Consider the following 13247-nt stretch of genomic DNA (forward strand, 5'->3'; position numbering starts at 1 on the left):
CTGGTGAAGTAGGTGTTACAGATGACGAAGCTCAAAGAAGTGAAGCGACTTACTCAATGTCATCAGTAGACAGCCAAGCTGGGGACTGAATCCAGGATAATTGAATTCTGAAGACCGTGTTCTGTAGACCACGTTACACAGGCAGATTCTCCAGATGGTTCTTAGATGAAGGGAACTGAGATGTGGATTCGACTTTTTAGGATTGGAATGTGAACATAATGCTATAGACTTTCAATTTAAGGGGCCCTTGCAAAGTTGCATAAGGGAAGTTTTGCAAAGAGAGTCTTTATTTGGTATTTGCTTCAATATTTCCAACAGTGCCTAACTGTCTCTTATTTGTTCTAGGCAACTGGCCTGCACTTTAGACATACTGATAACGTGATTCAGTGGTTGAATGCCATGCATGAGATTGGATTGCCTAAGGTAACTTACGTGAGATTCCGAGTTCTGGCTTACATGAGGCTGTGTTGGCGCATAGTTGTCATTCTGCCTATCAAGTTATTCTTAATTGAACCTTTGATGATATTTTCTTTCTTTCTTTCTTTTAAATACTAAAGGATCTCTTTCTTCTGTTTGTTTTAGGGAATAGTTTTGTTCTTTCTCTTTTTTATTCCCCATCCCTGCTCACCTCACCCTAGAGAAGTTCCCTATGATGTCATTGACTTTTATTACATCAAACTGTAGACTTACATTAAAATTCACATGCCGTGAAATCCATCTTTTTAAAGTCTACAGTTCAGTGTTTTTATTTATTCACAATGTTGTTACACTAAAATTTGACTTTAAGAAATAGGAGGAAATATTTTAGAAGTGTCATTTTACAGCTACAGAATACTCTTTTGTCTGTAAGAGAACATGATAGGCTGTTGTTTTATGTTTCAAGTTGTAGAGGCAATATGATGGCATTTACCTCCCGTATCTTGTTTTGGTCAAGGCTGTAGTCTTCGTGTTTTTTTATTTTTATTTATTTTTATTTTTATGACACAGTGATTGGGAGAAATACATTCTTTTTTTATTTTTATTTCTTTTAAAGATTTATTTATTTATTTGTCAGAGAGAAAGCGTACACACAGGCAGGCATAGTAGCAGGCAGAAGCAACAAGAGAAGCGGGCTCCCTGGGGAGCAAGGAGCCCGATGCGGGACTCAACCCCAGGACGCTGGGATCATGACCTGAGCCAAAGGCAGTGGCTCAACCAACTGAGCCACCCAGGTGTCCCTGTAGTCTTTGTTTTTTAAAACATCTTTCTTGAGGTACGGTTGGTATGTAGAACCTGCATGTGTACAGTTGAATGGGTTTGGAGTGAGTGTGTGTCCTCGAGTGTTCTGCTCAGGAATTTATTTTATTTAGCACCACTCTTAGTGAAATTTGCCATCTCCAGCCTCCACATCCCCCTCTGCCCCCCATCCCTGGTCCTGTCCTGAACCCGGAAGGCCATGCAATATCATCAACTCATAGAGGCATGGACATCTTTTTTGTTTTCCATATCCTTTGACCTAAGAATTCTACTTCTAGGAATTCATCCCACCCCCGAAATCAGACAAGCCCGAAAAGATGGGCACATAGAGTTTTTCAGCATTGCTTAGAATAGAAAAGATAGCAGCCACATGTTCTTTCACTGGGGGCATTAACTGTGTGGCAGCCAGTCGAATACTAGTACAGCTCGTTGGAAAGGGTGATGTTACTCTGTATTGACAAGAGAAGTTGTCTGTGAGGTGTTAAGTGGGAGAAAAAACCCGAATGGCCTAAGGTTATAAAAGTTTGTGTTCTGGCTAAGGTGAGATCACTATTTTTATGTAAAAAAATAGATCTCTATTTTTATGTATGTATCATTTTATGTAAAAAATTTCCCTTGTATTCTTGGGAAAAGTCTGTAATGGGATGGGATTTCTGTGTGATGGGATTAAGGGGCGTTTTTATTTTCTTTATAACTCCCTGTGGCGTCTGAATTTTTATAACCAAAGACAGATTGAAAGAAGTGAGGTAGGGAGGATCCGAAGTCCAAGAGGGGCTAGAACCACTGGGAGACGAACATCGAACATTCGGTACTTAGCATAGGGCCAGCTCAGTTTTGCATAGCTGTGTTTTGAATTGAGTTAAATCCAGAGCCAAGTCTTGGCAGAAGACTAGCCTTTGTCCTCTTTTTTTCAGAGCAGAATGCTGAAGCTCTCTTCCTTTCACTGGTAGGTTTGAGAATTAGGCCCACAAATGTCAGGAAATGCAGTGTGTCAACTTCTTACGCCTACTTGGCCTTTCTGTGCACCTGTATCTTGTTGTACCTGTTTCTTTTGTAGTATGCCTGACGGGCAATGATGATTTAACCTCTTTTAAATGGTACTAAGAGCTTTGTTAATATGTGCTATTACTAGTAGTATTGTTACTACAAAATGCTTTTTTACTGATATAATTTTACTACTTCTTTTGTTTACTAATGGTAGTATATTGTCCTGGACCATAGCTATAACAAACATAGAGTTCCCCAAAGGCTTTCAGAGACAATAGGGCCATCATGGCTATCAGCCTGGAAATGTCCACTCTATATGATTTAGGTCCAGAAGACTTGTAATGTGGATTAATGATACTTAGTCTAAAAATTGTTGCCCATAATACAATGTATGATATAGAATTGAATATATATATTATATATATACAATATATATAATATAATATAATAATATATATAATTGACAATACATATATAGTGTCTGTAGGGATATCTTTCCTAATTTCTTAATATGGTACATATAGGCTAATTATAAAAGCTTAATGTGGTAACTTTTTGGTTCTTCTCACTTTTGTCTTTTTGTTATAATTGGTCTTGTTGGCCACCTCTTCCAGAAAATACTTTATGATTTTTGTCTTTGATTTTTTTTTTTTAAGATCTTATTTTTAAGGGCCGCATGTGTGGCTCAATCATTAAGCGTCTGCCTTCGGCTCAGGTCATGGTCCCTGGGTCCTGGGATGGACCCTGCATCGGGCTCCCTGCTCAGCAGGAAGTCTGCTTCTCTCTCTCCCACTCTCTCTCTGTTTTTCTCTGTGTCAAGTAAATAAATTTTTAAAAAAATCTTTAAAAATAATTTATTTTTAAAGTAATCTCTACACCCAGTGTGGGGCTCAAACTCATAACCCAAAGATCAAGAGTCGCGTGCTCTCCTCACTGAGCCAGCCATGCACCCCTTGACTTTGATTTTTAAATTGTTTTCCATCTACTCAACTCCTGCTCCATCTTCCTCTTGTGTTCTGCCTACCATTTCCTAGTCGTGGGGGTTCCTTAAGCTGCTGTCCTTATTTACTTACATTCTTGTTCTCATGCGTTCAGTTATTTTGAAGGCTTTGCTATAAGTTAAACACACGGTTTCACATGGCTGCTCGACAGCTCTCGGATAGTTTTCTATTAACTAGAATTCCTCCTGTCTGAGCGTAAACCTTCCTTTTCCCCCAAGTGAACCTCCCCTCCTCTATACTAAATGGTAGCCTGTCCTCAATTCCCCTGTCATCCCATTTCAGAATCTTGAGGTTACCTTGAACTCCTAAATGCAGTTATGCCCCCAGCCTTCCTCATGTATTTAAATGTTTCTTTTATCTGTTCAGAGAGGTTATCAGTGTGCCTCCTGAGCTTCAGTTTCTCCGTGATTCAATGTACCCTGTGTCCTGTCTCCAGTCAGATCTTCTGAGGCTCTGTTTTTATTCCTGGCTTCACAGCTAGGACTTCTCTGGCGCCTACATATCAAGTTCAGACTTGTCTGACTTTCGAGGCCCTCATAATTGGATTGCATCCTACCCTACCCAACTGTATCTTTCTGTTACTTTCTAAAATATATTCTGTGCTGTTTTCGGAAAGGGTGGCTCAGGGAGACCATGATCTTCACCTTTCAGGAGATGATGATATCTCTATCTTGGAAAGTGAGCATGCGGAGTTTGAGAAATGATCAAAAGACAGTTCTGGTGCATCCCATCTCTCGAGGGGGGCGGTTCTTTCTAGTTGAGAGTCATAGGTATTGTGGGAAATGCATGAAAACAGACAAACACGGTGGGTCAAGGGCTCTGACAGGCCCACGGCGCTACAGGCCTTCTCCTGCTGCCTTTCACTACTCATCCAGATTCTTCTGACGGCCTCAAAATTCAGTCTTTCACTTCTCCAGACCATTATCATCTCCTTTCTCCCTACATTATAGAATGAATTTCGTGGTGCCACATCACCATGAAAATAGATAGATCTTGAAATTCAGGATTATACCCAGTCTAAACCTACTGTGTTCCTGTTTGACCTCATTTGTTAATTCATTAAATGTAGAATCCCTTCCATGACCTTGGCTCTGGGCTTGGCATTGAAGATATGGCAATGAATTGCATAGACCTGATCCCTGCCTTCATGTAGTGTCTAGTCAAAGAGATAATAGCACAAGTAATCGATTATTTGTGACAATTACTAAGGAGAACCACCAGTCTTCCACATTCCCATACAATATCCGCTCTTTCATCTACTTTATCTGTGTATCTTTTATCTTCTCCCAAGCATGTAACACATTTTTTTTTTTTGGAAGATTTTATTTTTAAGTAATCTCTGTACCTGGTGTGGGGCTCCAACCTCACAACCTAGAGATCAAGTCACACACTCCACCAGCTGAGCCAGCCAGACATCGCTGCATATAACACATTTTAATATTTTATAGCTTTTTTCCAATGTCTAAATGTAGTAATTCACACAACCGAAAGCACCCCAGTAAGTGTTCATGGTTGAGTTATTCTGTGTCTAGATATGGTAGATGGTAACTGGGCAGATCACGGTCCTCCGGAGCTTCCCACATTGGTCGGTGGTTTAAACTGCTCAGCGCTGTGTGTCTTCTGCCCATTCTGAGTCTGCAGGAAGCAAATCCCTTTCACATACCTGGTGAAACTCAGTGGATTAACCAAATAAGGCTTTTCCAACTCGTGCTTTTTATTCTCTATTATAGCGTTTTATTCTTTGCATTACTTAAGATGAATTGTCTGTTCCCCCTAATGAAGTTACTTGCTGAATGCCAATAATGTTTGCTGATCGTTTTATTTGTATAATTGGTGGTTGGTGAACGATCCAGTGGATGGATACCTTATTCTGCTTCTTTTATTCCTCCTTAGATTTTTTACCCAGAAACTACAGATATCTATGATCGAAAAAACATGCCAAGATGTATCTACTGTATCCACGCACTCAGGTAATCAGATTTTCTTGGTAAAATAGACTGCTAAACTGCCAGAGGTGGGAACTTGGGGGCAGGCGAAATGGGTAAAGGGAGTCAAAAAAACACTTCCAGCTGTAAAACAACTAAGCCCTGGGGTTGTAACTTACTTCCCAGGGATTTGCGTTACTAATGGTGTAGTGTATGCTTGAAAGTTGCTGAGACAGTAGGTCTTAAAAGTTCTCAGCATGAGGCGTCTCAGTGGCTCAATCGCTTCAGCATCCAATTCTTGGTGCTGACTCAGGTCTTGATCGAGCCCTGCATCAGGCTCCCCCCTCGGGGTAGGGGGAGTCTCCCCCCCCCCCCGCCTCCATCCCTCCCCCGACCCCACTTTAGCACACATGCTCTCTCTCTTTCTCTCTAAATTAAATAAATATATCTTCAAAAAAAGTTTCTCAGCACAAGGAAAAAAAATCTGTAACTCTGTGTGGTGATGGATGTTAGTGAGACTTACTGAGGTGACCATTCTGCAATATATACATATATTGAATCACTATGTTGTACCCCTGAAACTAATGTGATGTTACATGTCAGTTCTGTCTCAGTAAAAAAGAAAGCAGTGTAGGAATAATGTCTGACTTGAATGTATAGCTTTTTGTCCATGGTGCAACGAGAAAGTTCTTGCATTAGCTTCAGGATTTCCAAATAGAATGGGATACTTTTATCTTAACAAAGTGGTGAGAAACAGCTGTGTTTTTCTAGGGAATAGGGAGAAGGGATTTATTTATCCCCATAATAGCAGATAATTTGGCTCTGAAAACAAAGTATAGTCTTTCATTGTTGATCTAGTATTCCTGTGAACTGTACATTTCAGCTGGGATGCAGTTCTTTTCTTTTTAATTAAAATCTCTTAAGAATTACAAGAAGCATGTACATTTCAAAACTTATTACTGTTTACTGTTTTGCCACAAGCCAATAGCTGAATTACAAAATTCAATCACCATGTCTTAATAATTTAGTAGTGTAATTAAATTTTATCAACATCTTCAGATAATGCCAGCAACTGTCAAATGGTTGATTTTTAATTTACTTAGTTTTCTAGGTCCTCACCAAGCCATTTGTTCATTAAGTAATGTTTATGTGAAACAGATATGACAAATAGGAACTGAAACAAAGTATAATTTTTTCATAATTTCATAGTAGATTCTGAAGATGGCTTAATTTCAGGCCCTTGGCTGTTAGAATCGGCGAAATACTGTATTGGAAGGAAGAGGCAATGTGTGTGGAGGGAGGGTGGGGTTCAGTAGATATGACAGCACCACGCGGAGCGGGACAGATTTACCTGGTGGCCGCAGGGCTATATGAGAAGGTAGAAGTGAGTGGGACATGTGGCTGTGGTTTCTTTGCTCGGGCTGCTCATTTAATGAAATTATAAGGCATCCTCTATGTGTGCTTAATAAATGTTAATTACATACATGAATATATGTATCATATTGACCTGTGAGAAGCCTGTTGTCTCAGGTCTGATCAAATATGTGCCAGACCCTTTGGATCCCTGGAAGCCGTGTGAAACCCACAAAAGAACGAATGTAGCTGAGGACCAGTGCATAGCCACGCTCCCGTGCCTTTGTTTATTCTGTTTGCATGGCCTGGATGCCCTTTACTCCCGAGTTTAACCCACGTTCTTCTTCAGATGCTACTGTGGATTGCCACATTTCTGGATGCCTTCTTTTACTTTTCTCCCTCAGACTGAATTAGCTGCTTCCCATCTTTGTGCTCTTCTGGTGTTTGCACAGACCTCTTCGAGTGCATGGCTTTCCATCATCCTTGGGTTTTTCGTTCTTGCTGCTGGCTTTCCCTGCACTCCTTGGGGGCAGGACTCCCCAGATCTTTGTGTCTCTAGTACTTAGATGCCTCACATGCACTAGGTAGTCAAAATCATACATTGTAACAAGCCTTCCTTCTCCTTCTCTAGCTCAAGGGATTATCTTCTGCCTTATAAATGAGAAAAGAAAATGGTACTTTCTTTTACCAGATGACTGTTCATGTTTGTCTCAGTGTATCCAGTCAAGTTTTAATTCAGTTCCCATCTTCTTGGTGAGGGTTTGTGATTTCAGTGACTCTTGCTCATTCCTCTGTCTAAACACCTATGTTTCTTTGTTTCTTAGTTCTGTTGTTTCTTGCATACGTTCACTGTCTTTCTCTCTATTACATTATTAGCATCTTAGGGACAGAGGTCATGCCTTACATTGCTTTTCCAAGGTACATGTCATACATTTCCCTCCAAGGTACATGTCATAACGGACAAACAAAAGTAACCCAAGATTTAATAGAAAACACTTAGAAGTGGGTGTTGTTTAGGGGAATGTTCAGATTGTAGCAATTTCAAGTGTATCTGTCTGAGCCAAAATCAGATTAATTCTGAGTGTTGTGATTGGCTCAGTGTTAAAGTGAGGTTTGCCTTTGTTGATAACCTTGTGAAGGTTGTACCTACAATGGATATCTGAACGTGGCCGGCAAAAGGCCCCGCTGGCAGAGCTCCTCTCTGTGAGTTCTGCAGCAACGGCTCTCTCCAACGTCATCTGGGTCCCAGGCCCCCAAAGTCCCTGAATTGGAGATGAAGAATTAACTGTGCCTTTCTCAGAATTGGAAGGGGAGGAAGTCTGCTATTGTTATGCAGCCTGTGCTTGGAAATTATATACAGAGCAGTGTGTTCTGGTTGGTGATTTATGATTTCTTTCCTCCCTGGAGTGTTTTTCCCAAAGGGCTGGCCGTTGTTGATAGGCAGGCAGTGTATACCTGCTGGGAGCCTCCTCTTCAGTGCATGGTACAGCAGTGTTGGAGAAAGGCACCTTGCTTCACTGTGTGTGCTGAGGCCCCTTCTCCCTTTTGGATTTGCAGTAACAGAAAGTATTATTAGCTCCCTGTTTTCTCCCTTCCTGCCTTTCTTTCTTCTTCTCTTTTGAGATAGTCACTGTATTTAGTCCTGCTAAATTACTTTTCTGGATTACATTCCACCCTCAGATAAGACCCCAATTCTTTTTTTTTTTTCCTTTTAAGATTTTATTTATTTATTTGACAGAGAGAGATCACAAGTAGGCAGAGAGGCAGACAGAGAGAGAGGGGGAAGCAGGCTCCCTGCTGAGCAGAGAGCCCGATGTGGGGCTGGATCCCAGGACCCTGAGGTCATGACCTGAGCTGAAGGCAGAGGTTCAACCCACTGAGCCACCCAGGTGCCCCTATTCTTTTTTTTAATTAATTATTTTATTTATGAGAGCGCGAACACAAGCAGGAGTGCTGGAGAGGCGGAGGGAGAAGCAGGCTTCCTACTGAGCAGGGAGCCCAAGTGGGGCTTGATCCCAGGATGCTGGGATCATGACCTGAGCCACCCAGGTGCCCCAAGACCCCAGTTCTTTATTTCCATTTCCTCTGATGTTTTATCTTTCTAAGAACTGATTTTGGGATTAAATTAGCCCATAATCCTAAAGAAATGTAAAAGCTGAAAATCATCTTTAAGTTTGTTTCAAACTCATTTGTTGGCAAAATCTGATCAGAATTAATTAGTTATTTAGAATATTTGTCTCCTTACTGTAATTATGTGTATGTTTCTCTGCAGAGTAATATATTATAAAATTATAATTATAAAAAAATAATATATTTTTTCAGGTGTGCTGCCTCAAGGCTTGCTGGTGTGTTTTGTAATACTGTATATACTTAAGTAAACAGATACTGTATAATACTGTATACACTATAAAACCTTTCTAATATCTGAGAAATCTAAATTCATATCTGGCCTAAAGAATTTAGATCAGGGACTGTGGACGGTACTAGATTCTGTTTCCTAAGCAACTGCTGTGTTTGTGTTTAAGAGCCTTTATTAACAGTCTTTGAGATCAGCATAGTAACTTCCAGGTTGCTCTGCAGGCAGCAAAGAGAAGAGGAATCCACACCCTCCTTTCCCCATTACCATGAAGTACAGCTTCAGTAGCAAAAAAAAGAAAAGGAAAATGAACCTGAGCTCAATCATAGGCTGACTGTTGTAGGCAACTAACAGTTACCTACAGAACAGGAGCAAAGATTGGAAAGGGGTGTTTACTGGTAGGATTGAAAGTTTCAGCTTTGAAGTTGACTACTCTTGGTTCTGGGCAAAAGGGTCAAAGTGGCCATTGTAGTTATATTCATAACTCCAGCACCTCCTTAAAATATTCTCAATAATTGAGATAAAAGAAAGATGGTGCCTCTGTCTTAGCTTCTCTTCTACTTTACTTGTAGCAGCTTGGAATGTCTTAACAACTTTAATTTACCTTTGAAAAACCTAAAAAATGAACTCACTATTCTTGGGCTTATAAAAGTGACATTCTTGAAGTTTCTTGATGTGTGGCAATCACTTTCTGCTGTCCACATAGAAATAAAAGAGTGAGAAATTCCTGAAGAAATTTGGAATCTGGGTAGGATGTATTATATGGGAGAAATAATATATATTGTGGGTACATGGTATAGATCTAGAATGTTATTGGCTATTTTGCTTTGAAAAATTTTGTTGAGAGGAACATTGTATAGTTCCATTTTGAGCATCTTACTCTAAAAAACACTTAATCATATGCATATGATTCATACTTGTAATTATCTGAGAAAATAATTAGCTACTCTGAATGTATAAATTTGAATGTCTTTTCCAAAAACTTGATTTTTTTTAGATTATACATTTGTGTTTATCATATACAGTTCAAGACCTGATCAGTTCTGTGAATGCAAAATACACGATCTGTATTCGTGTTTAGATCAAGCTGAGGTTTACAGATTATTTACACAAATTGTAGGTCACTCTGTTGAGTTTCTGTGATTTGTTTCCTAAGCGTTTTTAATTTATTCCCTTATTGCTAGTCTGTCGGTGTCTTGCTTGTGTCCATCTCTGTCAAGTACACTTCTTACTGTTGATTCTGATCTGCTGGGTCCTTAGCATCCAGTTATGGTCATTCAGGCTTATAGACATTTTCTTATCCACCTGTCTGTCTGTGAAATGTTAATATTTATTAATACATGTCAGGTTCCAGGTAGATAGTGGTGAACAAGACTTTTATTGTTCCTGCCTTCATGAGATTTAAAGTTGAATAGATTCCTTTTTTTTTTATTTAAACAGTAAAGATAAGATGTTTATTTAAGACTCATGAATTACCTGAAACTTTTCCATCAGTAATATGAATTCAGTTTAAATAAGACTTTTTATTTGAATCATTTTCATGACACTTAAAAAAAATATATTTGTTTATTTGACAGAGATCACAAGTAGGCAGAGCGTGGGCAGAGATAGAGGGGGAAGCAGGTTCCCCACTGATCAGGGACCCCGACGTGGGGCTCAATCCCAGGACCCTGAGATCATGACCTGAGGTGAAGGCGGAGGCTTAACCCACTGAGCCACCCAGGCACCCCCATTTTCATGATACTTTCATAAATATCTTGTTAGTTAAAACTTATTGATCACAGGAAGGTGTACAGAAGTGAAGGTTTCTCCACCTAGATAGACTGCATTCACACTGCACATTGGATTTGTACCAGAACTGGGACTTGAACTTGTGTCTTCTGATTCCCAGCCCAGTGCTTTTTGCATTGCATGAAGTGACTTTCTAGAACAATATGATGTAGAACTCAGAAAAGGTTCTGAGATGAAGTGCGGTAGCTGCAAAAGGGGGGATAGGGCAGCATGCAGGGGAATATATGTTCAGAATGTTTTTTCTCTTTATGCTGACTTTCCTCCTTAATCTAAGAGCAGCCCCTGGGTGCAGCTGGGAGGCCTAACTCTTTTTGCATATCGTGTCTTCTAGTTTGTACCTGTTCAAACTGGGCCTGGCTCCTCAGATTCAAGACCTATATGGAAAGGTTGACTTCACAGGTAAGGAGTTACAGACTTGGCAGGAAATGCTTGATTTATGTGGAAATAGCCTGGAGAGTCAACAATACCAATCTTAAAGACATAGGGCTTAAAAAAACACTCTGGCAACAGAGATCAAAGAAGTGTAACTTGCTTCTCCGGTGCATTGAGAAGACAGGTAAACTGGGAATTTCACACTTTGTTCTCTCATTTTAGGAAGTACCTACAGTGGGCATAGAGCAAGGAGTGACAATTTAGTAATTTAGTAATTTTAAATTTAGTAATTTAAAAATTGAACTTGTTTACCTTATTCTGTATGTATTTACTTTTGTCAGATGCTTGAAGAGATGGGGACTTGGTGAGAAAAAGAACAGTGGTACTATTGGTTGGAGTAATATAGATTCAAATCCTTTGAACTGGTCATTATTCTATAGACTTGGGAATTTTAAATTTAATAAAACTTTTATCTGTGACATTTTTCCTTCTGGGGAAGTTGTTCACCAGACCTGGGGCAATGGGCCAAACCTTACATGTTGTTTTCTTTATCATTTGGCTTCCTGCCTTGGAAGCAGAATGGTCCCATAGCAGCTTGTGACTTGGTGTGTAAAGACATCTGGCTGGCTTGTGGGCCATTTGTTCCTGGGCTCCCTTCACAGCTGCTCCTTCCCAAGTACATTGTAGGAAATGCCACAAGTAGCAGTTTTGAGCAACTCTTTTCTGTAGGGCTCTTTCTCATGTTACACTGACTTTTGGTACTCTTGATAATAGTAATAATAGTTAATGTCTATAGAGTGTATGTTTTGTGCCAGGCACTATGTTCAGTGCTTTCCGTATATCATCTCATTAAATCCTCGTAACAGTTCTAGGAGGTAGCCGCCACTTCTTCCCATTGTGTAGTTGGGGAATCTCTTTCCTTCTCTGAGTTCTGGAAAGGTGCTTAATTTGCTCGCCTGGGTCTTCATCTTTTTCTGTAGAAGAGGAAATCAACAACATGAAGATCGAGCTGGAGAAGTACGGGATCCAGATGCCTGCCTTCAGCAAGATCGGGGGCATCCTGGCTAACGAGCTCTCGGTGGACGAAGCTGCGTGTAAGCAAGGAGAAACTGTGGGTTCAGATGGGTTTGTTGCTACCGCCTTCAATCAGGAATACTGTGATGGTCCCAGACGTTAGGAGTTTTGCTAGCAAGTTTAGGTCGGTAGAGGGAGGTCAACACTGCTGCGGTCTTCTCTGCTACTGTTATTTGGAAGTGAATGATTTTGATGAAGATGAAAGCATTAGAAAGTGAGTTCTACATTTCACTGTCTCTGTGGGTTTGTTATTTTTATCATGGTATTTACATGATGATTGAGGGTGAACATTGCCATAATACCTGCTTGCAAAGCTCTTTAACAAATATTTCCCTGTGAGATTCCAAACTCAGCATCCCAGACATGGGATCACAGGGAGAGCTGTGGCTCTGTGCATCCCAGAGGAGACTAGGCTTACTGGATTCAGGGAGCCATTCCTCCAACTCCAGTCCTCATTTCTCTATCACAGTGAGCCTTTTCCTGCAGTAGGGGGCACGATGTTGTTCTGGGTGTGTCATGTACCTCCCTTACTCTATATAACCCCAGTGTTCTGTGTTTTGATTTTTTAATTTAATTTTATTTTCTTAGTGCATGCTGCTGTTATTGCCATTAATGAGGCTGTTGACCGTAGAATTGCAGCCGACACATTTGTGGCTCTGAGAAACCCCAATGCCATGCTTGTAAATCTTGAAGAGCCCTTGGCTTCCACGTACCAGGATGTGCTTTATCGGGCCAAGCAGGAGAAAATGACCAACGCTAAAAATAGGGTAAAAATGGAGCACTTCTTCCTTCTAATTGATTTATATTCTTTCATTGTTTGATATGAGTCCATTTTAAAAATCACTTTTCTTGAAGTATAGTTTATACACAGTAAAATTTACTGTTTTACATGTATGGTTCGATGGGTTTTGACAAACGTGTGTGGTTACAAAACCATCAATCCCAGAGTCCCCCGGTCCCTCTTCACAATCAGCCTCCACTCCCCATCCCTAACCCCAGGCAACCTCCAGTCTGAATCGAACACTGTATTTACCTTTTTAAGAATTACATATAAATGAAATGGATTTACATAGTATGCAGTCTTTTGGTATTAGATTCCAATTTGACTTTTATTCTTTGATTTTGTGTGAACCGATGAGAAGTTCTGAGATC

The 13247-nt window shown here is 40.2% G+C and overlaps 1 protein-coding gene across 2 annotated transcripts in view; it reads left to right on the plus strand.

Moving 5' to 3' along the window:
• The window catches only part of IQGAP1 (IQ motif containing GTPase activating protein 1), a 100580-nt gene that overhangs the window by 36090 nt on the left and 51243 nt on the right, over positions 1-13247 (plus strand). For both annotated transcript variants that reach the window (XM_045067235.1, XM_045067237.1), the window contains 5 exons: positions 346-423; positions 5118-5194; positions 10981-11048; positions 12002-12115; positions 12684-12862. In XM_045067235.1, coding sequence (XP_044923170.1) covers positions 346-423; positions 5118-5194; positions 10981-11048; positions 12002-12115; positions 12684-12862 — 516 coding nt within the window. The remainder of the gene's footprint in view (positions 1-345; positions 424-5117; positions 5195-10980; positions 11049-12001; positions 12116-12683; positions 12863-13247) is intronic.

Source organism: Mustela putorius, unplaced genomic scaffold (assembly GCF_011764305.1).
Source record: "Mustela putorius furo isolate JIRA1106 unplaced genomic scaffold, ASM1176430v1.1 tig00003875_pilon_pilon_pilon, whole genome shotgun sequence".
NCBI classification, from domain to species: domain Eukaryota; kingdom Metazoa; phylum Chordata; class Mammalia; order Carnivora; family Mustelidae; genus Mustela; species Mustela putorius.